At 30.5% G+C, this 25,152-nt stretch overlaps 1 protein-coding gene and 2 pseudogenes across 1 annotated transcript in view; 2 read left to right on the forward strand and 1 right to left on the reverse strand.

Moving 5' to 3' along the window:
* Positions 1 to 25,152, reverse strand: part of LOC145263070 (integrin alpha-9-like) — a 244,443-nt gene that overhangs the window by 34,628 nt on the left and 184,663 nt on the right. The window contains exons 11-15 of the mRNA XM_080119934.1: positions 24,691 to 24,873; positions 20,346 to 20,546; positions 10,613 to 10,755; positions 5,324 to 5,446; positions 3,095 to 3,591 (exon numbers count right to left, since the gene is read on the reverse strand). Of these exons, the coding sequence (XP_079976060.1) occupies positions 3,095 to 3,591; positions 5,324 to 5,446; positions 10,613 to 10,755; positions 20,346 to 20,546; positions 24,691 to 24,873 (1,147 nt within the window). The remainder of the gene's footprint in view (positions 1 to 3,094; positions 3,592 to 5,323; positions 5,447 to 10,612; positions 10,756 to 20,345; positions 20,547 to 24,690; positions 24,874 to 25,152) is intronic.
* On the forward strand, positions 4,211 to 4,336 carry LOC145263474 (U2 spliceosomal RNA; annotated as a pseudogene).
* Positions 4,457 to 4,614, forward strand: LOC145263434 (U2 spliceosomal RNA; annotated as a pseudogene).

Genomic DNA, 25,152 nt, shown 5'->3' on the forward strand with positions numbered 1-25,152 from the left:
CTAAGTTGCAGGGGTACTATGTAGGGAGTTTAGCAGCAAGATGTTTGTTCACATTACACTTGAACTTCTGCATGTCAGTACAGTTGGAGAAGCAGGAAACTAGAAGAGAATTCCAAAGTCCTGCAGTTCTGGAGAAGAAGCTATTAGAGTAAAAGGCTTTCTTACATCTAGGGATCTCAACTGTGTAGGGATGGGACTTTGCTGCTTGTCGGGGGTATTTTCTCGAGGGGGTACAAGGGCTTGTAGTTCGTCAGAGCATACACCATTAAAATACTTGTAAAATAGGCAGAGGGATGCAACATTTCATCAGTGGGACAGAGACTGAAGTTTAGATGACAGTTCGGGACCTATTAGGTTCGGGACTCTCTTTTGGACCCTGTCCAGGAGCGAGAGACTAGTAGCAGATGCACCAGCCCAAATGTGACAGCAGTACTCCATATATGGGCGAATGGTGGTTTTGTAGAGGTACAGGATACTTTCAGGAGTAAGTACCTTTCTAGCACGATAGAGAGAGCCCACTTACTTTGCTGCAGCCTTAGCAATAATCTTGATGTATCTATTCCAACTCATGTTTCCTGTGAACGTTAAGCCAAGGAGCTTGAACGAAGTGCTCTCAGGTAAAGTATCTCTAGCCATAGCTATTGGTGGCTGGTAAGGTTTCATGTAATTATTAAAAGAAACGAGCTTTGTCTTGGCAGCGTTTCCAACTATTCTTTCTGCTATATGTTCCCAGGACTTGCTGCTACATTCGATATTTAACTTTTAAACAAATCGTTTAATGTAGATATTTAGGCACTCGATTGTGTCGCATTGTATTGTACTGTACCCTCCCCCCAGCAGAACCTTACAGCTGAACGTCAGGTGGTTCACACTTTCTACTTCTGTGTGGCAGAATCTACACTTGTCACTGCTGAGACCACTCATCTTCCCAATTTTTAAAAAGCATTGGTCATCAAGCTTCATCCCTCGTGCTTTACTTTTCTAATAGTTTTGTTTTATGGGGATGAGGCATCCTACTGGATGCCAAACATTAACCCACACATTGTCTGGTACCTTCGAAAAGGAACAAACAAATAAATAATAAATAAACAAACATGTTTCACAATGCTGTGCCATATAACATGTGCTTTTTAAAAGTCTCTCTCCTCACCACCTGATATTGCCCTTAACCAGCGCCTTCTTGCCCTCAGCTACACATTCATCTTTTCCGGCGTGCACTTACTTCTCCAGTTCGAACACGTGCTATCCTTTAGGCTTTTACTCACCTTTCTGTAACGTCAGTACGTACACACTTGCCAATTTGCATACATGCTTTAACCGCTGCTGCCAATATTTTAGCTAGGCAGCTATGCTACAGCTGCTGCTGATTTTCTCCCACACGCTCATATGTTACCAAGAGAGCACAACATTTGGTTCATCTTATATATTTTTGAAATTCCTTTTTCATAAGTCCAGTTGTTCCTATAATTACTGGAATGTAATTATAGGAACATTGAACGTATAAAAAATGAATTAAAAAAATCTACTTGTTGGCGAATTTACCTGGTGAACCAAGTGCACGAGAAATACAAAACAATTGCACTCAAAGGAATGGTTAGAATTTTTAAAAAAATCTTGGGTGACTGAAATAGTGGGTAAGTGTCTATGTAAACAAGTATGCATAATAATGGAAAATAAATGAAACATTGAAATAGAAGGGTCGCTAGGTAGGAGGCACTATGTAAAATATAAACAAAGTTTTGTAGAAGAGAAACAGAAAATGAAATTTGAAGCACTAGAAAAAAAATAGAGAAATGTAAATAGATAAACAAATAAAGATAAACAAAAACCTAAAAAGTAGATAAACAAAAAGTAGATAAACAAAAAGTAGATAAACAAAAAGTAGATAAACAAAAAGTAGATAAACAAAAAGTAGATAAACAAAAAGTAGATAAACAAAAAGTAGATAAACAAAAAGTAGATAAACAAAAAGTAGATAAACAAAAAGTAAATAAACAAAAAGTAGATACTTACTTAAAGAATAATTAAAGAATAAAAAAATAAATAAATAATGAAATAAATAATGAAATAAATAAATAATGAAATAAATAAATAATGAAATAAATAAATAATGAAATAAATAAATAATGAAATAAATAAATAATGAAATAAATAAATAATGAAATAAATAAATAATGAAATAAATAAATAATGAAATAAATAAATAATGAAATAAATAAATAATGAAATAAATAAATAATGAAATAAATAAATAATGAAATAAATAAATAATGAAATAAATAAATAATGAAATAAATAAATAATGAAATAAATAAATAATGAAATAAATAAATAATGAAATAAATAAATAATGAAATAAATAATGAAATAAATAATTAAATAAATAAATAATTAAATAAATAATTAAATAAATAATTAAATAAATAAATAAATAATTAAATAAATAAATAATTAAATAAATAATGAAATAAATAATTAAATAAATAATTAAATAAATAATTAAATAAATAATTAAATAAATAATTAAATAAATAAATAATGAAATAAATAATGAAATAAATAATAAAATAAATAAATAATGAAATAAATAATGAAATAAATAATGAAATAAATAATGAAATAAATAATTAAATAAATAATTAAATAAATAATTAAATAAATAATTAAATAAATAATTAAATAAATAATTAAATAAATAATTAAATAAATAATTAAATAAATAATTAAATAAATAATTAAATAAATAATTAAATAAATAATTAAATAAATAATTAAATAATTAAATAAATAATTAAATAATTAATTAAATAATTAAATAAATAAATAATTAAATAAATAAATAATTAAATAAATAATTAAATAAATAAATAATGAAATGAATAAAATAAGTAATAAAATAAATAAATAAATAATAAAACAAATTAAAAATAAAACAAAGTAAAAATAAAAATAGATAAAAATAAAATAAAAAATGAAATAAATTAAAATAAATAAAATGAATAAAAATTAAAAAATAAAAAGAAATTAAAAAGAAATAAATAAAAATGAATAAAAAAAATAATGAATAAATAAAAATAAATAAATAAAAACTCACGTGTTTACGCTTAGAACGGATTTCTTTCTCATTTTTACATTCAAAACTGCGTTATTGCTATCCGGGTACATTTCATAACTTTCACTGGTAACAGAGAATTTCATTTCAAATTCTCCAACAGTCTGAACCATTTGGGGAATGTCGAAACTCAATTCGTAATAAATCTGCCCCTTTCGCAAGGGGTTATTAAACGTGCATATAACATTATTCCAATTTTCCGCTTGCGATAAATTTGCCATCGTGACGAGCTGACAGCCGAGAATCTTGCTGTTTTCAAATTTGTTAAAGCTCACGTAGTTGATATAATCGGGATAACCGAAAGTCCCGAGGGGTTGATAAGCTGGTTCGGCACCATTAGCAATTGTAATACCGATTCGGAATTGGCGTTCTCCTCCGATTAACAGGACGCTGTTTCTTTCTTTACCCAACCATTTTAGTCGCGTCTGTAAATCAACAGCGCAGAGTTTGTCTGGTCCGCAGTCATTTTGGAATGGAATCTGAAAAATAAAGGTAGAATTTGAGATATATAACCGGCATCAATGCCACTAAGATCAATAATACTAACTTCCGGATATTTCTTACGGACTTTATTGAATGTCTAAAGTTTAGACTTCTTTCTATTTCATTTTAAATTATTTTTATTTCAGTTTATGCTGGCGGGGGTAGTCTGCGTTACCCGGATGTGGTGGTGGGGGTAAGTAAAAACAAAATGAAAATTAAAGAATGAGCGAACGTAATAACCCTGTTTGAATATTATAACCTTTTAGTCACGTGCAAGCGACTTTATAAGTCACTCTGTCGGTCCGTCTGTCCGTAACACTTTTGTGCTTGGCCTTTTTGGTTAAGATCAAAGGTCTGTAGATGCTGTTCTTAGCTTTTTAAGCTTTTCTTCGCCTTTGGGCCAAGATCAAAGGGTAGTATCTGTTCTGGCAGATACTACAAGCAAAGACCGTATGTGGGGGCAACCTCACATATAAGTCAATGTAGGGGAAACCCTTCATACTATAATTGTCACTATCCAGCTCCCCTACTCCCCGGGGAGTTGCTTCCCATTTCCCCTTCACTCATTAAAAATCGGCCTTGTGCCTAATTTGCTCGGTGGGGGAGCAAATAAATACCCTTTTCTTGGCCTTTGGGCCAAGATCAAAGTGTAGTATCTGTTCCGGCAGATACTGCAAGCAAAGACCATATGTGGGGGCAATCCAACATATAAGACCTTGGTCAATGTAGGGTCAACCCTTCATACCAATTATCACTATCCAGCTCCCCTAGTCCCCAGGGAGTTGGTCCCCATTTCCCCTTTACTCCTCACATTAAAAATCGGCCTTATGCCTAATTTGCTCGGTGGGGGAGCAAATAAATACCCTTTTCTTGGCCTTTTGGCCAAGATCAAAGTGTAGTATCTGTCTTTACTACATGCTGTACTTATGTTTGTAACTTTGTGATATAAAGTGGGGGATCACTTTTCTCTATTAATTTAATGTAAAATGGTCACTCACTTTACAACCAGTCAATTTCTAAAAATCGCACATTAAATAATATACAAATAATACTAAAAGAAAAATCTAAGTAAACAATAACAGTTTTGATATAAGATAAAGGTTAGTGTTTAAAATCGCGGTCGGACCAGGACGCAAGAAAAAAATTCTGTATATGCATTAAAAATGGTTGAAGGCTGTTTCTATTAAATCTTAATTAAGAAATCATTTTTAGTTAAAATTCATTTTGTATTACACATTACATTATCAATTAAATTGGAAATTATTTTAAATGGTACAAAACAATTTTGATTTAACTACTGTACTGGCGTTAAAAACTATTTAATGTTTAATAAAATTTGGCTTCGTAGTAATTTACAAAGGATAGTAAAAAAAAAAAAAAAAAAAAACTCCGGAGGAACGTCAGTTGAATACAGCTGCTATTTTATATTTTTATTAAAAAAAAGATTAAAAAAAAAGAAAAGAAATAAAAAAATAGGAAAAGAAAAAAGAAAAGATAGGAAAAGAAAAGATAGGAAAAGAAAAGATAGGAAAAGAAAAGATAGGAAAAGAAAAAATAGGAAAAGAAAAAATGAAAAAAGAAAAAATGAAAAAAGAAAAAATGAAAAAAGAAAAAAACGGAAAAAAAAGAAAATAAGAAAAAGAAAAAAACAAGAAAAAAAAGAAATGGAGAAAAAAAGCAAAAAAAAAAAAAGAAAAAGAAAAAGGAAAAAGAAAAAAGAAAACTTACTTCGTATTTCAAAGTATTTGGTTTCATAAGATCCTGGACGGGAGAAATATTTTTCTCTGTTGAATTCGATTTCACAATAAACTTTATGTTAACGACAACCGGGTTGAAAAGATCTTTCGTTTTCTGCAGAAGAAAAAAAAAATGGCGAGAATAAATTGAAGGAAATATACATTCGTTTTGAATTGGAAAAAAAAAAAAATGCAATTAGATTTTTGTCAGAGTTTGTGTGGCTGGAGATTTCTCCAACCCATAATGAACAAATCCAATCCAATAGTGAATCCGGTATGGACAGTGTAAAAATTGAAAACTTTGAAGTTGCAAGTTGCAATTGTAGAACTCGAGTGCAGGAGTAGGAAATGTTAATGTTGTTAATTATATATATATATATATATATATATATATATATATATATATATATATATAGTGATACATTTATTAAAATGTATAATAAATATTTTATTGATTTTTAGCTGAAAGGAGATATATTTTCAGTATATTTTATTCACTGTATCATTTTTTCGCGCCGAGGATTCAATTCACGTCTGCTCGGTCACATTTTGTAAACAAAAAAAAAAAACGGGAGGAGGAGGCCTGCGAACAGGAGGAACGAAGAGTGGAAAAGGAAAGAGAAAATAAAGATAGAGAGAAATAAACCGTATATATAGAGAGAAAGTGTGTAGAGAAAGAGAGAGATAGATCGTATATATAGAGAGGGGCCCGAATAAAGTTGGCAGCAGGCAGTGGAGCCTCGCGCTTCAAAGCGATAAGACGTAAGTCAGCGAAGGTCGGTTTGGCGAAGCCAGTGAAAGGCGATGACGTGGTAGCGGAGGTAAATATCAATGACGTCAACCGATGATCAGCGGTCAAAGTTAAAATATTGACCGAATAAAAGAATGAACCCAGCGAAGGAAGGAATCATCGATCAGTGAAACTGTTACTGTAAATCAAGGACTTCGATAAGCTTCGAAAAACAAATACTTGGAGTAATTAACACGCACGCGCGTAAAACAAATACTTGGAATAATTAACACGTACGCGCGTAATGAAACATAAATCATCCGAAGGACAAAAATATGAAAATTAACCTGCGCGCGCGTAATCAAACATAAACAAGTTACATGAAAGAAATCTATAAAAAAAAGGAGACAAAAGAAAGGTCGCATTACAAAGGACATTAAATGAGTTTTTCAATCAAAACTTTCATTTCTCCAACATCTCTCTCTCACCCTGTATCTAATTGAGCAGACGATTTCTTGTTTTATGTGAACATTGACTGTTGATATATTTTTCTCTCGGTAGAATTTGAATTCATTAAATCATTTCATTTAATTAGGCATATTTAATTATCTTTCCTTGAATTGAATTTTATTTTATTTTTTTATATAAATAAAAGTTTAATTTTTCGATGATATTTGTCCTCGTTATTTCTTATGTGATTTCGTTGTCCAGTACATTTCATTTTATTGTTGTCTTCGGGACGGTTGTCCCATTCCCTTAACGCATTATCAAGGAACCTGGGAAACTTTATTTTTTTTATATATTTCGTTACGTCACCGATCTCTACCGTCCTCAGTAGGATTGGGAAACGTCGTAACAATATATATATATATATAATACATAACAATATGTTATATTTCATATTAAAGATCTATTCTGCAACATATTAATTAACATAAATTTTATGAGAATAAAAACACATAAAAGCTTAAGTACCTTTGGTACCAGACAAACTAATATATATCAAGTTATGTGTTCAAGAGTGATAGCCATGGCTATGACAACAGAGTATTCTTACTGTTTTGACCCGCAAGTATATATCCGACATAGTAAAACAGTCAATCAACCGAGAACCACATCACTCTATATAAAAGCATATAAGATATCGAGAGTCAAAACAATGAAAAGAATATGCTGTTGTCATAGCCCTAGTGATGACTCATGAATTTAACGAGGTTAAGAGAGCAAGATATTTTTATTAATATAAACTTTTTATAATTATATATATATATATATATATATATATATATATATATATACACTTCATTTACTCACAAAATTAATATACGAAAGTATAGATTTATGCGCAAACTTTAAGTATTTACTTCAAAAGTGCTCGATACATAGTTCTAAAGCAGATCCTTTGTTCGATAAAATGCATGCCCATTGGCTGATAGGAAGGGGCGCGGTGGATACTAGAAAGCTGATTGGCTAACTAAAAATCCTCAACATATATAAAAACAAGAAACAACCACAGAATTCGCGCATAAGCCTGACGAATCCTATAGTGGATGAAACGCAGAATATTCAGTGTAGCTTAATCGCCATATATATTTTATAAATTACTATATATATATATATATATATATATATATATATATATATATGTTAAATTAAGCTAATAAAGAATACATTTTAACAACGCAAACTTATCAAGATAGATAAAGCTCATCACTTAAGAGGAGAAATTGATATAATAAATAAAAGATAAGGAAGAAAAGGGGGGGGAAGAGAATAAAATGGAGAGAATAAACGTTTTCCTTTCTATTTTTTTCCATATTAATCTGTTGATATAAAGCTATATGGAACTTTTATTCCTTATCTCTTAAGACATATAGGAGGAGGAAAACTGATGCAAAACCCGAGATCTACTGCCTGCTCTGTTTTGCGGCAAGCATTTGCATCGACTAAGTTTAACAATGGTCCCAAAAAGTTATTCTGAAAATGTGATAGACATTTTGATTCACTGTAAAAGTTGATTTCCATTGTTATTTTTTGTCAGCGTTTATACAAATTTGGACATACTTAAATGCGTAATTGTATGGCAGAAGTAAACACAATTTCATTTTTCTGTAAACAACGTTTCTATTGACCAATCAGATAAGATTGAGGTGATCCTATTAACGGCAATCGATCAAGTTTTTTAAAAAGAGATTTCTTTAGTTTCTTTATTGTCCAGTGATATGGCCATCCGAAACGATGAGGACTGTAGTAGCTGCAGTTACAAGTTAGCCTCGACAGCAGTAACTTTCTTCTGTCTATCATCATCATCACCTCGTCTTCATCAACCCAGAGATAGCAGTCATCTATCATCAGCAGGGCGATGACGGTGGCTTTTTGATTACTGACGTGGGCTAACAACCTGGGTGTGCCAAATTCGAATCCATTTTTGTGCACCTTCACTTAGGAGTGTTGGCAACCTTCACATGGTCCTTCCTGTAGGTATCATATCTTTCTAGAAAGAATTCTAACTTGAAAGATATCGGGGAAATGAATGTCAACAAAATCATTATAGATGATGCTCAACAACAACAGCAAGCTAATACAAACACCACTGTATAGATCACCATCACACACTGGTACTTGGTGCAACATTCACGCTGAGTGAGTGAAGCAGTTTCCTGCTTAGGAGGAAGTTTCTAGAGATTCAAATTCACAGGTCTTATTCCAATTTAAATTAAAATATGTAATGCAAGCCCTTAATACAGGTTTAGATCTGATAACTTCAGAGGAAGATTAAATCTGGACCATATAGGAAGACTAGTCTGGGTGGTCGGCGGTGCCCGGGAGTTTGGAAGTGTGTGTTGAGCAAAAAAAAAAAAAGTGGTAGTAGGCAGGCAAGCTCGAACCCGTACCACGAAGGAGGAAAAGAACGTGAAAAAAACGTGACGTCTTTGCCATTGCGTCCATCACAAAACCAGAAGTGGCGAAGATTTAAATTAAGGATAGTTAATCGAAAAGAGGGGGTTAACTTTCGAAAATATCGGCGAAAAAAAGCGACTCCTTGTAGAAAAGTGCCCAGTTGAGGGTGAAGGAATTAATGTTTTTTAGCCAATTTTTCGATATTTGTCGTCCAAAGGGTTGAGCTTCAAAATGATACCGATTTCGTGAAAATCCGTCGCCTCTGTCGAAAGTTTCAGGCAAACATACATACATTTAAACAGATGAGATTTATATAATAGATGTGTGCAGAACAGGAGAATGGCATGCTTGTTCTGTTGCAGAAGAATGTCTTGAATTACATGAAGATTGAATTTCCAAGGAAATGATTAGATAAGATTGTACTGAGTGGAATTTGTAGACGGTGGAGAATGATCTTGTGAAAACTTAAATCTCTGCTCTGGACCAGGGTTTTAGTTGTTTGGTTTTATTTTACGGCATATCAACCCTTTTTGAGTTATTTAATACTGAATCCAGTTGTTTTGGAAATAATATTCATGTTGCATCCAATTATTTTGTAGAAGGTTTTTATTCTTCAAGCTTTTTGTATCTTCAATCGCTAGTTTGTTGTATTTGGTTTGGTTGTTTTATAGTGGATTTTATCGTTTTCGTTCCCTGCAGAACATGACTGAGTTTTGCAGTGGATTGGTTGTTTTTGTTTTACGGCATATCAACCTTTTTCCGGTTATTTTAATGCCAAATCTAGTTATTTTGAGGAACGATTTTTAATGGAGTATATATATTTTTTTAAGTCAGATTCTATTTAACCCATAGTTGGGACCCTAACAGGTACTACCACTCCGGGTCAGAGTGGACCTGGGAGCAATGGCAATTAAAGGGTGGCTTCACACTCCCCAAGGCCCGTAAGGTGGGGCCTCACTATCGAATATAGTTTTAGGTCATATCCAGGACCTTTTGCAGTGAGAGAGGGAAAAGGGTTACAGTATGAATGTTTGGTACATTTTAAGTTAGGAAACAGGTCAGGAAGTGGGGAAGATAGAAAAAGAAAGGGTGAAATGGGAAGAAGGAAAAGAGGGAAAGGTGTTAATTATGTTCTGCAAAAACAAAAACAAGTTTTGCAAACGGAAGTAGAAAAAAAAAAACCATCAATGCATTTCGTCTCAGGATGCCAATATCTTCAGGCAGCCTGATCTAGTAGCACCAGCCAGAACCAGGGAAAATGATATTAAATGAGCAGAGAGAGAAAGAGAAAATGATAACAAAAAATTTTAATAGTAAACCATCTGGTAACTAGTTAGCAGCATAATGGTAATAATCTAAATATGATACTGAACACGATTTTGCAAGTCCTAATATATTGCGATACTGAACCTTATGTCTAGAATCCTTATTCTAATTGAGATATGTAATGTGACTACTTCAGGCTTAGATCTGACGACTTCAGAGGAAGATTAAATCAGGACTATGCAGGAAAAAGTGTGCAGGACAGGAGACTTTGATGGTAAGGTCACTTTAACAGCATGGATGAAAGGCTTTGAGGTTAGTGGATGTAGAATAGTTGTAGCAACAACCTCTGCTCAAAATGTGAAATGTGTGAAAATAAAATCTTACCCTTGTTTTTAGTTGATATGTTTTTCGAAATTGGTTGCTTAAACTTAATTCCATCTGAATGCTTTTGTCTTCCGGTTCTTGTAATACGGCACGTTTTTCATTTTCATTTTTTTCAGAATCAATAAAAATATAGACTTCCAAATCTGCAAGAAAAATTTAATTTTTTTTAATTTCTTTTTTTTTTCTTTTTTTTTTACCCAAATCTAATATATAAACGGCTGTATGCCTGTCTCCATATTTTCAAACTATCTCCTCTAAAACTAAAAGCCAAAGAGCGGCACTAGGGGCCTCAAATGATTGGATTTTTTTATGCACTGTTCTTTCATGGGTCTTTAGCCGGTTAAAATAGTTTTTAAGGGGTCAAAATTGAAAAAAAAAATCGTTATACATTTTCCGTATTCATCTTAGTTTATTTTTAATCAGTTCATATGCGCGTCACGTTGGTACTGTGGGAACGTCACCAGCTTTGAATGCTACAGTTTCAGTTTGGCGTCCAAATACTTTTTTTTTTGAATCATGACTATAATAATATATATGAAATCTGGACAAATTAAAATATATTTAAGCATATTTAACGCCCGGGCAAAGCCTCTCTCTCTGCTAGTATATTCTATTCATATTATTTGGATTCTTCGGACTACTTTTCTAATATTAAGTGTTGCGTTTACAACGTTTTGGTTGATGCAAATTCTGACCTTCTTCAAGTGTATTTTACCAAACTCTTAAATCTTTGTTCAACTTGGGAATTTGCATGGACTTTGGGATTTGTCCACAAGCACCCCTGGCGTAGTGGATAAAGTACTTGGTAGTATTCAGTTGTAAAGTTAAGCTCTTCTGGAGGTTGAAGATTCAAACCTAAGTGTGGGCAACACTAAATATACAATTGCAAATTGCTTATGACTTCTACCAAGTCATGGCTGACATAAGAGCATGCCCACCTCCCGCCATAGATAAAAAAAGGGTTTAATTCAAAATTCCGAGCAGATTCCCGAGTTTGACAGAAAGATCCCCACCCCACCCAGAGTTTAACAACATACACCAAAAGATGATCGGATGTTACATGGATTTAGTTTCAGCGATATATATATTTATATCTATTCATATATGTTCATATATATTTATATATGTTCATATATATATGTTCATATATGTTTATATATATTTATATGTTTATATATGTTTATATGTTTATATATATTTATATATGTTTATATATATATGTTTATATATGTTTATATATATTTATATATATATGTTTATATATTTATATGTTTATATATATTTATATATATTTATGTTTATATATATGTTTATATATGTTTATATATATTTATGTTTATATATTTATGTTTATATATGTTTATATATATTTATATGTTTATATTTGTTTATATATATTTATATGTTTATATATATTTATATGTTTATATGTATTTATATGTTTATATGTTTATATATATTTATATGTTTATATATATTTATATGTTTTAGAGGAAACATCATTTAATCTAAATACCAAAAAACAAGAAATGGGCAGATGAAAATAAAATTTTTTTTTTTTTTTTTTTCCTTAAGGCCTTATCGTCTGACCCTCTAAGAGGAGACGTCAGAATGATAGATTAAAAACTAAGAAAAACGAATGAGGGAAGTGGGGAATTTTGGTTGCAGTTGGAAGAACAGTGAGAGAAAAAAAAAAAAAAAAAAAAAAAAAAAAAAAATTAAAATTCTCACTGTTCAGGTGGTTTTAAATCAATGAATATCTCCAACTGATGTCTAAGAATCTTTTGTCTACACAGGCTAGGTCGAGAGTTGTTAATAACTAACGCCTCAATGATATTGAGGTGATAGTTCGACCTAGCACTGTATAAAACAGAAAACCACCCATCGGAATATTGATCGGCACACCTATTTATACTCAACAAGTGATCGCCAATGGCAGACTCATGAGCCTGGGAGTGCCCGGATGCTCTCAAAACCTGGTGTAGTCGAATATCCCGAGGGATATGTTGGGATATTCTCATTTCTAATCTTTGGGACGTTTTGCCAACGTAGTCAGCTCCACACTGACAGACGAATTTATAAACAACAGAGTTCTTTTGAATGGTTGGCAAAACATCTTTACGAAAAGAAGAGAAAAAGGTTCGAGTTGTGTAAACTACTCGAAGCATAGTAGCTGGAAAACACCGTTGAGTAACAGAAGAAATCCTTTTAACAATATGTAGGCCATCAGGACCCAACCATGGTAATTTTAAATAAATGGGACACCGTGATGGACCAATATGTTTACCGCTATTAAATGTAGTAATTTTACGTTCAATAGTAGATTTTATTATATTAATGGGATATCCATTATTAAGAAAAATATTTATGATTTCACCAAGTTCCGTATCAAGACGGTTTGGTGAACAAATCATAAGTGCACGATGCGTAAGAGCGCTAATGAGGTTTATTTTTCTAGACTGAGGGGCAAAAGAAAACCAATTAAGATAGAGCCCTGTAAATGTAGGTTTTCTATAAACAGAGGTCTCAAACGTAGTACCAACTTTAGAAACACGAACGTCGAGGAATGGGAGAGAGTTACAGTCTTCAACCTCCATAGTAAATTGTAAAGATGGATGCAGGTTGCAAAGAAGACGAAGAAACTGTTCAGCTTCGCTCCGAGAGGGAAAGCATGCAAAAGTATCATCAACGTAACGTGTGTAGAATGCTGGCTTAGTAATTTTGGAAAATAATTCGTTTTCCAAAAATCCAACGAAAATGTTGGCTAACGAAGGACCAAGAGGGCTGCCCATTGATATCCCATCAATTTGACGGTACATAATATTGTTGAAACTAAAGGAGACTGATTTAGTAGCAAGTTCCATTAGTTCAATGAAAATTCGTTCAGGAAGTTGTGGAGATTTTAAGGGGCCACGGTACAGATAGTCAGCACAAATACCAATGGTTTCATCCAAAGGTATATTAGTAAAGAGACTATTAATGTCAAAGGAGGCCAAGAACTCGGTATTTTTAGATAAAGGCAATTTTTGTATCTTGGATACGAATTGAAAAGAATCAGGGATACAATGGACCGAATAAAAAGAAAGCACAGGTTTAAGAAGGTCAACTAGCCATTTACCAAGTTCGTGTTGTGCAGAACCCAACATAGATAAAATGGGTCTCAAAGGAATGTTGGGTTTATGGACCTTGGGTAAACCGTACATTCTAGGCCTTTGAGAACCGATGGGTCGGATTCTATCATAAATCTCCTTAGAAATAAATCCGCTTTTATGAAGTTGAAGAAATCTTTTCTGGATTTTTATTTCCATACGAAAAGTATCATCATGGCTTAAGTCACCCAAACGGAGAAATTTACTTTTATCGTCCAAGATTTGTAACATTTTGGAGATATAATCCGTTTTGTTAAGTATAACAACGCCCGATCCTTTATCCGGGCGAGAAAGGTAAATGTCGGGATTAGACCTAATTAATTGTGCCGCTTCAAAATGATTTTTTTGCCACACAAAATCACTAGATTTAGTATTTATGGCAGAAAACCTCCGACCTAATTCGCCCAACTGAATTTTAACACTAGTTAATTCATCAGTAGAGATAGGCGAATGGTGTTTTAATTGAGTATACAATAATTCAATTTCACTAAATACTGCGATTTGATCAACAGAAGGGGGAGGAATGCAGAATTGTAAGCCAGCAGATAAAACAAATTCTGCTGTATTGGACAAAACATGAGAAGAATAATTAAATATATGTTTATCCAAATTTGTTATAATCCCAAACTTCTTAGTAATTAAATTTTTTAAATATTTATCATAAGAAGAAGTACATTTAATACGGGTAAATTTATCACCGATGGATAAAAACCTAGAAAAACGGAGTTTATCAAAGAAAGATAATTCTTTCCAAACCATGGCCCAAAGAAAAAGGTGTTTACTACGTAACGAATTATATGTATCAGAATTAAACAGGATTTCATCTTGTAGAAAAACACGTTGAACTGCCAATGTATTTCTACATATAATTTTCGAAATACGATGGCAGATATAGCCGGGAGCAACATGATTAAGGCGGCAAGATTTTAGAAATTCCATCCTACACTTCAAAACGATTAACTTATTTTTAATACGTATAACCTTGTTTAACGTTTTGATAAATTGTGAGTTGTACCGACCTCGAAAATATGTAAGTAAATTTTTGGTACAACAGAATGGAAGGATAAATTTTAGAGGAAACATCATTTAATCTAAATACCAAAAAACAAGAAATGGGCAGATGAAAATAAAATTTTTTTTTTTTTTTTTTCCTTAAGGCCTTATCGTCTGACCCTCTAAGAGGAGACGTCAGAATGATAGATTAAAAACTAAGAAAAACGAATGAGGGAAGTGGGGAATTTTGGTTGCAGTTGGAAGAACAGTGAGAGAAAAAAAAAAAAAAAAAAAAAAAAAAAAAAAATTAAAATTCTCACTGTTCAGGTGGTTTTAAATCAATGAATATCTCCAACTGATGTCTAAGAATCTTTTGTCTACACAGGCTAGGTCGAGAGTTGTTAATAACTAACGCCTCAATGATATTGAGGTGATAGTTCGACCTAGCACTGTATAAAACAGAAAACCACCCATCGGAATATTGATCGGCACACCTATTTATACTCAACAAGTGATCGCCAATGGCAGACTCATGAGCCTGGGAGTGCCCGGATGCTCTCAAAACCTGGTGTAGTCGAATATCCCGAGGGATATGTTGGGATATTCTCATTTCTAATCTTTGGGACGTTTTGCCAACGTAGTCAGCTCCACACTGACAGACGAATTTATAAACAACAGAGTTCTTTTGAATGGTTGGCAAAACATCTTTACGAAAAGAAGAGAAAAAGGTTCGAGTTGTGTAAACTACTCGAAGCATAGTAGCTGGAAAACACCGTTGAGTAACAGAAGAAATCCTTTTAACAATATGTAGGCCATCAGGACCCAACCATGGTAATTTTAAATAAATGGGACACCGTGATGGACCAATATGTTTACCGCTATTAAATGTAGTAATTTTACGTTCAATAGTAGATTTTATTATATTAATGGGATATCCATTATTAAGAAAAATATTTATGATTTCACCAAGTTCCGTATCAAGACGGTTTGGTGAACAAATCATAAGTGCACGATGCGTAAGAGCGCTAATGAGGTTTATTTTTCTAGACTGAGGGGCAAAAGAAAACCAATTAAGATAGAGCCCTGTAAATGTAGGTTTTCTATAAACAGAGGTCTCAAACGTAGTACCAACTTTAGAAACACGAACGTCGAGGAATGGGAGAGAGTTACAGTCTTCAACCTCCATAGTAAATTGTAAAGATGGATGCAGGTTGCAAAGAAGACGAAGAAACTGTTCAGCTTCGCTCCGAGAGGGAAAGCATGCAAAAGTATCATCAACGTAACGTGTGTAGAATGCTGGCTTAGTAATTTTGGAAAATAATTCGTTTTCCAAAAATCCAACGAAAATGTTGGCTAACGAAGGACCAAGAGGGCTGCCCATTGATATCCCATCAATTTGACGGTACATAATATTGTTGAAACTAAAGGAGACTGATTTAGTAGCAAGTTCCATTAGTTCAATGAAAATTCGTTCAGGAAGTTGTGGAGATTTTAAGGGGCCACGGTACAGATAGTCAGCACAAATACCAATGGTTTCATCCAAAGGTATATTAGTAAAGAGACTATTAATGTCAAAGGAGGCCAAGAACTCGGTATTTTTAGATAAAGGCAATTTTTGTATCTTGGATACGAATTGAAAAGAATCAGGGATACAATGGACCGAATAAAAAGAAAGCACAGGTTTAAGAAGGTCAACTAGCCATTTACCAAGTTCGTGTTGTGCAGAACCCAACATAGATAAAATGGGTCTCAAAGGAATGTTGGGTTTATGGACCTTGGGTAAACCGTACATTCTAGGCCTTTGAGAACCGATGGGTCGGATTCTATCATAAATCTCCTTAGAAATAAATCCGCTTTTATGAAGTTGAAGAAATCTTTTCTGGATTTTTATTTCCATACGAAAAGTATCATCATGGCTTAAGTCACCCAAACGGAGAAATTTACTTTTATCGTCCAAGATTTGTAACATTTTGGAGATATAATCCGTTTTGTTAAGTATAACAACGCCCGATCCTTTATCCGGGCGAGAAAGGTAAATGTCGGGATTAGACCTAATTAATTGTGCCGCTTCAAAATGATTTTTTTGCCACACAAAATCACTAGATTTAGTATTTATGGCAGAAAACCTCCGACCTAATTCGCCCAACTGAATTTTAACACTAGTTAATTCATCAGTAGAGATAGGCGAATGGTGTTTTAATTGAGTATACAATAATTCAATTTCACTAAATACTGCGATTTGATCAACAGAAGGGGGAGGAATGCAGAATTGTATATGTATTTATATGTATTTATATGTTTATATATATTTATATGTTTATATGTTTATATATATTTATATGTTTATATATATTTATATGTTTATATATATTTATATGTTTATATGTATTTATATGTTTATATGTTTATATATATTTATATGTTTATATATATTTATGTTTATATATATTTATATGTATTTATATGTTTATATGTATTTATATGTTTATATGTTTATATATATTTATATGTTTATATATATTTATATGTTTATATGTTTATATATATTTATGTTTATATATATTTATATGTTTATATATATTTATATGTTTATATATATTTATATGTTTATATATATTTATATGTTTATATATATTTATATGTTTATATATATTTATATGTTTATATGTTTATATACATTTATATGTTTATATATATTTATATATATTTATATATATTTATATATATTTATATGTTTATATATATTTATATATTTATATATATTTATATGTTTATATATATTTATATGTTTATATATATTTATATGTTTATATATATTTATATGTTTATATATATTTATATATTTATATATATTTATATATGTTTATATATATTTATATGTTTATATATATTTATATGTTTATATATATTTATATGTTTATATATATTTATATGTTTATATATATTTATGTTTATATGTTTATATATATTTATGTTTATATGTTTATATATATTTATATGTTTATATGTTTATATATATTTATATGTTTATATATATTTATATGTTTATATGTTTATATATATTTATATGTTTATATATATTTATATGTTTATATATATTTATATATGTTCAGGATTGTCAGAAATTAAAATTCTTCAGAAAGTCTATCCTCGCTGAATACTCGGAATAATCAAGGAAGATGTTAAGAGAGTGTCCAAGATAAAAATTAATTGAATGTTTCTACTCTACTTCTGGACGGGAAACCGGTTTCTTCTGCTGAATAACCTAAGCTGATGCAATGTTTTTGCCCCCTCCCCTCCAAGTTTCATATTGTTATACCATGTGCTACCCCTCTTGTTCAACAACAAACGCTGACGCGTACATTGTTTCTATGGCCTTCTACTTCGCCTCTGCCATGTCATCGTCACTCACACTGGTGGCTGCACAAGAGGGTGCACATGGGCACACAAGTATGAAAAAATAAAACAAACCACAAAAACACATTCTAAGCACATCAGTTGCACTATAGGTGTGTATATGACACCATCGACCCTGTGTTCTAGTCACAACACTCATCAAATTTAAATGAATATTAAATCATACAGTATTACTGGACAAATGTTATAATGGGAGCTATCAATTATATCTATCTATCTATCTATTGTAAGAATGTTTTTGTCAAGCTATGTTAAAAGAACTCGGCAACAAGACTGAAAAGACACCAAGGAATGATCCCCTAAAAATAACCTTAAAATGTTGTCTAAGTTACACAAACAATAATCTAGTAAAATTAAATGCAAAAAGATGTATCATATTATTATGGACCGTCTTTATACAAATAAGTTTAATCTCCTATGTAATATAAAATCAATACATCTAGCGTAATAACCACTATCTTATGTGGCTTTCGAACATAATTTTAGACACATTCAGTCATAATGAAATACTACATTGAATCTAAAGAGCAACACCATCACAACATCTTTAGAGGAAGGAGTTTCTATTTTTCTCTCTAAATATTTAGTCCTAACACAGTTACCAGTTGTCACCAGGCTCAATTATACATTTCCACAGTGTGATTACATGGATCATAACTGGCCCATAGACGCATAGATATAACAATCTTTCTGATTTCCAATTCGTAAATAATAATAATGGCTCCCTCGCCAAATTCCAGCCATTCTGATTGGCTGCGCTCTGATAATACTCATATTCTGGAATCCAATTCCACGCTTCATAAACGAACGGTTACCAAAAGTATAATATGGCGTTCCTAACAGACATTACTTTGTGCATCGTCAAGTTCGTTTCATGCTTAGGTCATTACAGTCTTGTGTGTGTGAGTTTTGCATTTCACAATTCACTGGGCATTTGTTATAAACATTAAGTCGCTAAATATTGTGTATCCACAAGTATCGACAACATAAACAAAAATAACATGGGTTGCTACTGGTTCTTATTATAGTCCATATGTGCGTTTGCTCGTGTACATGTTTTTGAAAAAAAACAAAAAAAACCTTTTGTTGTTAAAACAACTGCAAAAAAGATATTAAGTGTATATGAATATTACAGAATGTAACTTTTTGTGAAATATATATATATATATATATATATGGTGCCCCAAAAGAAGCTGAATTGATCAAATATAAGATTGAACAATATAAGCATCAAACTAGCAAAAGAAGATTTCAGAGCATCTAGATTAACCCTACTAAAGTCATCATGAGTCCTTACACCATCAAGGAGTCGATATTTATCGTAGAGTGGTACTTTCGGTTGAATTTAAATTTCAAATCCGTCAGCTTCTTTTGGGACACCAAAATACACACACACATTATATATATATATATATATATATATATATATATACATACGCGCACACATATACATACACACACATGCACACATATACGCACACACACACATGCACACACACTCAGTAAATTTACAGTACATTTTTATTTTTATTGTGTTTAAACAAACTGAGCCACCTGGCCGAGTACAACTAGTAACTTATAAAAACAAAAAACAGTGATGATTAGTGAATCTATTTGTCTATTAAGCGAAAATTATTTTTTTTTTATCCATTTTTTTTTTAACTTGTATACACTCTAAACAAAGGACATGAAGCTATTAAAGTAGAAAGTTTTTGGAATCTTTACTATATCCCTACATCAGAACATCTTGCCTAACTGAATTTATTTATAAATTTAAAAGTTAAAAAACAAAAACTCAAATGTATCTATACAATGTAAAAAGGAAAAACATATATAAGAGTAAAGATGCTTCCTGGCAACGCCGGGTAGAGTACGGTTGGTTTAATATTAAAAAGCAAATGAACTTTTTAAACTTCTACTTGGAAAAATACTGTGATTCTTGATAGGTTGGATTGGGTAGACTAGTTTTTCAATAAACAAAGCTTTGATTTGAATAGCCAATTCATTTGTTATTGTTGTAGCATGTTATTAACACTAAACTAATGTGCTTTATAGAGTATACTTGGTTTAACATCAAAAAGTATTTTTTTTTAAATTTCTACTTGAAAAAAAAAAAAAAATTCTTGATGGGTTGCATGGACTATTTTTTTCAATGATAAAAGCCATCATCTTACCAACGTTCTTGAATGCATTTCCGACTAAGTTTATCCCAACAGACAAATTCAAACATCCAGTTTTAAATACATCTCCAAAACAATTTGTATTTTGAGGATTTAATTCTGGAGGAGAACTTTGGACTGTCGTGTTAGTTTTGATGACTGGACGCGTATGCAATAAAACAGCTTGGTCGGATAAGAAGGCACCTACGGCAAAATCTGAAAAGAAAAAATTTTGTTTAAAAAAAGAAAAAAAAATACATCAATGTTGGGACAATTAACTAGAATTAATAGGAATTGGAAAAATCAGATTTTTTTTTTTTTAGGGAATTGGAGTTGGTACCCCCCAAAATTTGGGTCTATATTCTAATGCCAAAAATGGTTCTTTTAATTGTTTTTGTTTAAAACTTCATCTTCCATTGTTGGTACTGATAAAATGATAAGTAATTATTGTTTTTAAAGCACCAGTGAATCTAAAATCTGTAGAGCACCTCCACCTCCTAAAAGTGTATTTTTACGTTTGCAAAAATAGATGCACATCTTACATATGTTTTTACGATAATATAAAAAAAAAAAAAAAAAAAAAAAAAAAACGCACACACTGACACAAACACCTAAATATTTCAAGATTTTAAAAGAATCGAAATCAGTAATTGTGCCAGAATCAAGAATTTAAAACAGAATCGGTAATTGTATCGGAATCTGGAAAAAATTTGGGTATCGTCCCATCACTAGTATGACGTTTTGTGTTAAAATGCAACTCGTGTAACTGAGATGCTAAATTAGGAGAGAGATAATGACCAATTTTAGATTTTTTTTTTTTTTTTTTTTAAACACATGCTAAAGTCTATCATCTTCAGTGAATTTATGCTGTTGGATGCTCCCTTCCCCTGCTTTTATTTCATATGGTATCTATTACTCTTGCTTCTGTCTCCCTCCCTCTTTTATACCCCTATTTATTAAGTTAATAAAGAAGTGCAAATAGATCAGAATACTTCATTATAAAATAAAAAGGAATATCAGCAGAGGTAGTAATACTAGTTAATCCAGAGTTACAGAGAAAGCAATAATAGACTAATTTTGATTTTGTCATTTTAGATTTTTTATTTTTAATTGACTTTGCAAACTCACTTTTCTGATTCAAACAATTAAACCAGAGTTGAATGAATAAACAAGGAGTCACATCCATATATATAAGTGTTGGGACGATTAATCCGAATTAGGAATCGGAAAAATCGGAAGATTTGGGGGTATTGGAATCGGTATCGGAAAAATTGATGCCTATTTTCTGATGCCAAAACGATTCTTTTAATTGCCATTTTTTATTTGATTTTGTTTAAACCAAAATCTTCCATTGCTGGTAATAATGATAAAATAATTGATATTACTGATTTTAAAATACAAGTAAAGCTAAAATCGATAGATCATCCTCCACAAGTGTATTTTGATGTTTAGGAAAATATCTGCATATTTAACATGTGTTTTTACGAAAATCGGGAAAAATAACAATCTTATAGTTAAATAATTAGAGATTTATAAAGAATCGGAATCGGTAATTGTATCGAAATCGAGAAAAATATTGGAATCATCCCATCACTAACATTATATATATATATATATATATATATATATATATGCACACACATATATATATCTATAATATAAAGCTGAATGTGTATGTGTGTGTGTTGGTCACGAAGAGGCTCCTATATGGTTGACTATTTTAAAAAACTGATTACATATAATGATAGCTGTATCGGGACACAGAAATGGGTATGTTTGATCTGGCAGAATAGTGGTTCATTAAAATTGTGGGGTCTGCGTTCGCGCCTGGTCCACAAAGTATGGAAATAAAAAAATAAAAAAAAAACGTTTACAAGTGTTTTTGATATAGATGCACATAATACTTTGATAAGTTATGTTTTAACTTAAATAGGAATGGTATAATAAAATTGTGGGGTCTGCGTTCGCGCCCGGCATCCATAGAATGGAAATAGTCACAAACTTTAATAAAGAGTTTTCATATCTATCTTCGTAAGTATACTTTGATAATTAGGTTTCAGTTTGATAAAAATATGGTATAATAAAATTATGGGGTGTTCATTCGCACCTGACCTCCATAGAATGGAAATATGTGACAAAGTTTAACAAGGTTTTTTAATATAGATCCACAGAATATTATAAGTGTTTCAGTGTGAACAAGTATGGTATAATAAATTATGGGGTTTATCTATTTTATTTTTACTTTCATCATATTTTGCTTTGGTTTTGATACCACCAATTTCGAAGCTATCTCTTTACAACCCTTCCTTTTCATAACCTATCATACTTTCATAAATCAGAGTCCATTTTCTGTTGGCTGTTTTTGAACCCAGTCAATGACAGGTACTTTTGCTAGTATATATTATATATATATATACACATATATATATTATACATATATTATACATATATATATATATATATATATACATATATATATATATATTATACTATACATATATATACTATACATATATATACTATACATATATATACTATACATATATATACTATACATATATATACTATACATATATATATTATACATATATATATTATACATATATATATTATACATATATATATTATACATATATATATTATACATAATATATATTATACATATTATACATATATATATTATACATATATATATTATACATATATATATTATACATATACATATTATACATATACATATTATACATATACATATTATACATATACATATTATACATATACATATTATACATATATATATTATACATATATATATTATACATATTATACATATTATACATATATATATTATACATATTATACATATTATACATATATATATTATACATATATATATTATACATATATATATTATACATATATATATTATACATATATATATTATACATATATATATTATACATATATATATTATACATATATATATTATACATATATATATTATACATATATATATTATACATATATATATTATACATATATATATTATACATATATATATTATACATATATATATTATACATATATATATTATACATATATATATTATACATATATATATTATACATATATATATTATACATATATATATTATACATATATATATTATACATATATATATTATACATATATATATTATACATATATATATTATACATATATATATTATACATATATATATTATACATATATATTATACATATATATATTATACATATATATATTATACATATATATATTATACATATATATATTATACATATATATATTATACATATATATATTATACATATATATATTATACATATACATATATATATATATATATATATACACGCACACATAGCCCACTTAGAAGTAGCCTGATCTCTTTAATCTTTCTCTTAACGGCCAACTGACACCACAAGAGAAAATGCAATTCTTTTTCAAACAAGATGATGCTACAGATCACTGACACGAATTCATGACATGTTGACGGAAGAGAGAACAATAAGGAAAAGGTTATGGCTACCACGTTCTCTGGACTTGTCATCATGTGATTTTTATCTTTCGGGGACTTTAACACAAAATGTTTATGCAAATAATCCTCACAATCTAGACCAACCAAAGGAGAACATTACCAACGCTATTAGAATAATCACCAGAGAAGATTTACAGTCAGTATCTGCAAACGTTGTTAAACGTGTCAAGAAGTGCATAGATGTCAACGGAGAACACTTTCAGCATCTTTTATAACATTAAAGGCAATTTAAACAATAAAAGAATGTTCCTCTTCTCTACTACATTTTCTGGACTGCTTTTAAGTGGGCCACCCTGTGTGTATATAGTTTAAAGGGTTTGTTTTTTTTAAACTAGATGTGTGCAAATTTTTTTTTTTTTAATAAACATAACTGTTCATTAAAATTAAATTCTTTTAAATTCGAATTGTAAAAGATTTTTTTCTGCTCTTTCGTACAAGGCTGGTGTTGATACTTGGCACGTCCTCAGATGAATTTCAAGGGTGAGATTTTTAAGTCCAATACAGTGTATGGTGTCGGTTGTGCACTAGAAAATCCATTGTTTTTAAAAGCACCTTTTATATAGCAATTTAAATTTAAAAGTTTTTTTAAGAGTAGACGAATGCACATTTTCACACTTTTGCACTGGAAAAATAAGCATTAATTCTTCCGACTCCAATACAAAAAAAAATAAATAAAAAATAGATTCCTGATTAATTGTCCCCACAAAACTATAGATACACCTAAAAATTTAAAGAAAAAGAAAAAATATATTTCATAAAAGAATATCGTTCTCTGCTTACCCACGTATCCGTTATCATCAATGTCATTTGGTCGAGAAAATGAAATTCCAAAACCTTTCAATCCAGGACTCAAAGTTTTGCCAAGAATCTTTTGTCTTCTGCTTTCATCCATTGAAATCAAACTTCCATAATAAATATAAATGGCCCCACAATCGTCCTCGAATGGTGCACCGACTGCAAGATCTGTGGGGAAATTTAAAAACAAAATTAATTAAAAATCGTTTTAATACGATACAAAATAATTTATAAAAAAAAAAAATAACTTAAGTAAAAAATTGTTTAAGAAATAATTTAATAAAAGTTAATAAAAAAAACTAAAAATAAATCAAGAAATTTAATAAAATAATTGATAATTTAATCAAAATTATTAATGAAAAATATAATATAAATTAAATTTTTTTTTTTTATGTTGCAATATTTTGGACTTGTAATGGGGTAGTTATTTAATTGCCGCCCACATCG

Source organism: Euprymna scolopes, chromosome 38 (assembly GCF_053919585.1).
Source record: "Euprymna scolopes isolate OS-2025 chromosome 38, ASM5391958v1, whole genome shotgun sequence".
Taxonomy (NCBI): Eukaryota; Metazoa; Mollusca; class Cephalopoda; order Sepiida; family Sepiolidae; genus Euprymna; species Euprymna scolopes.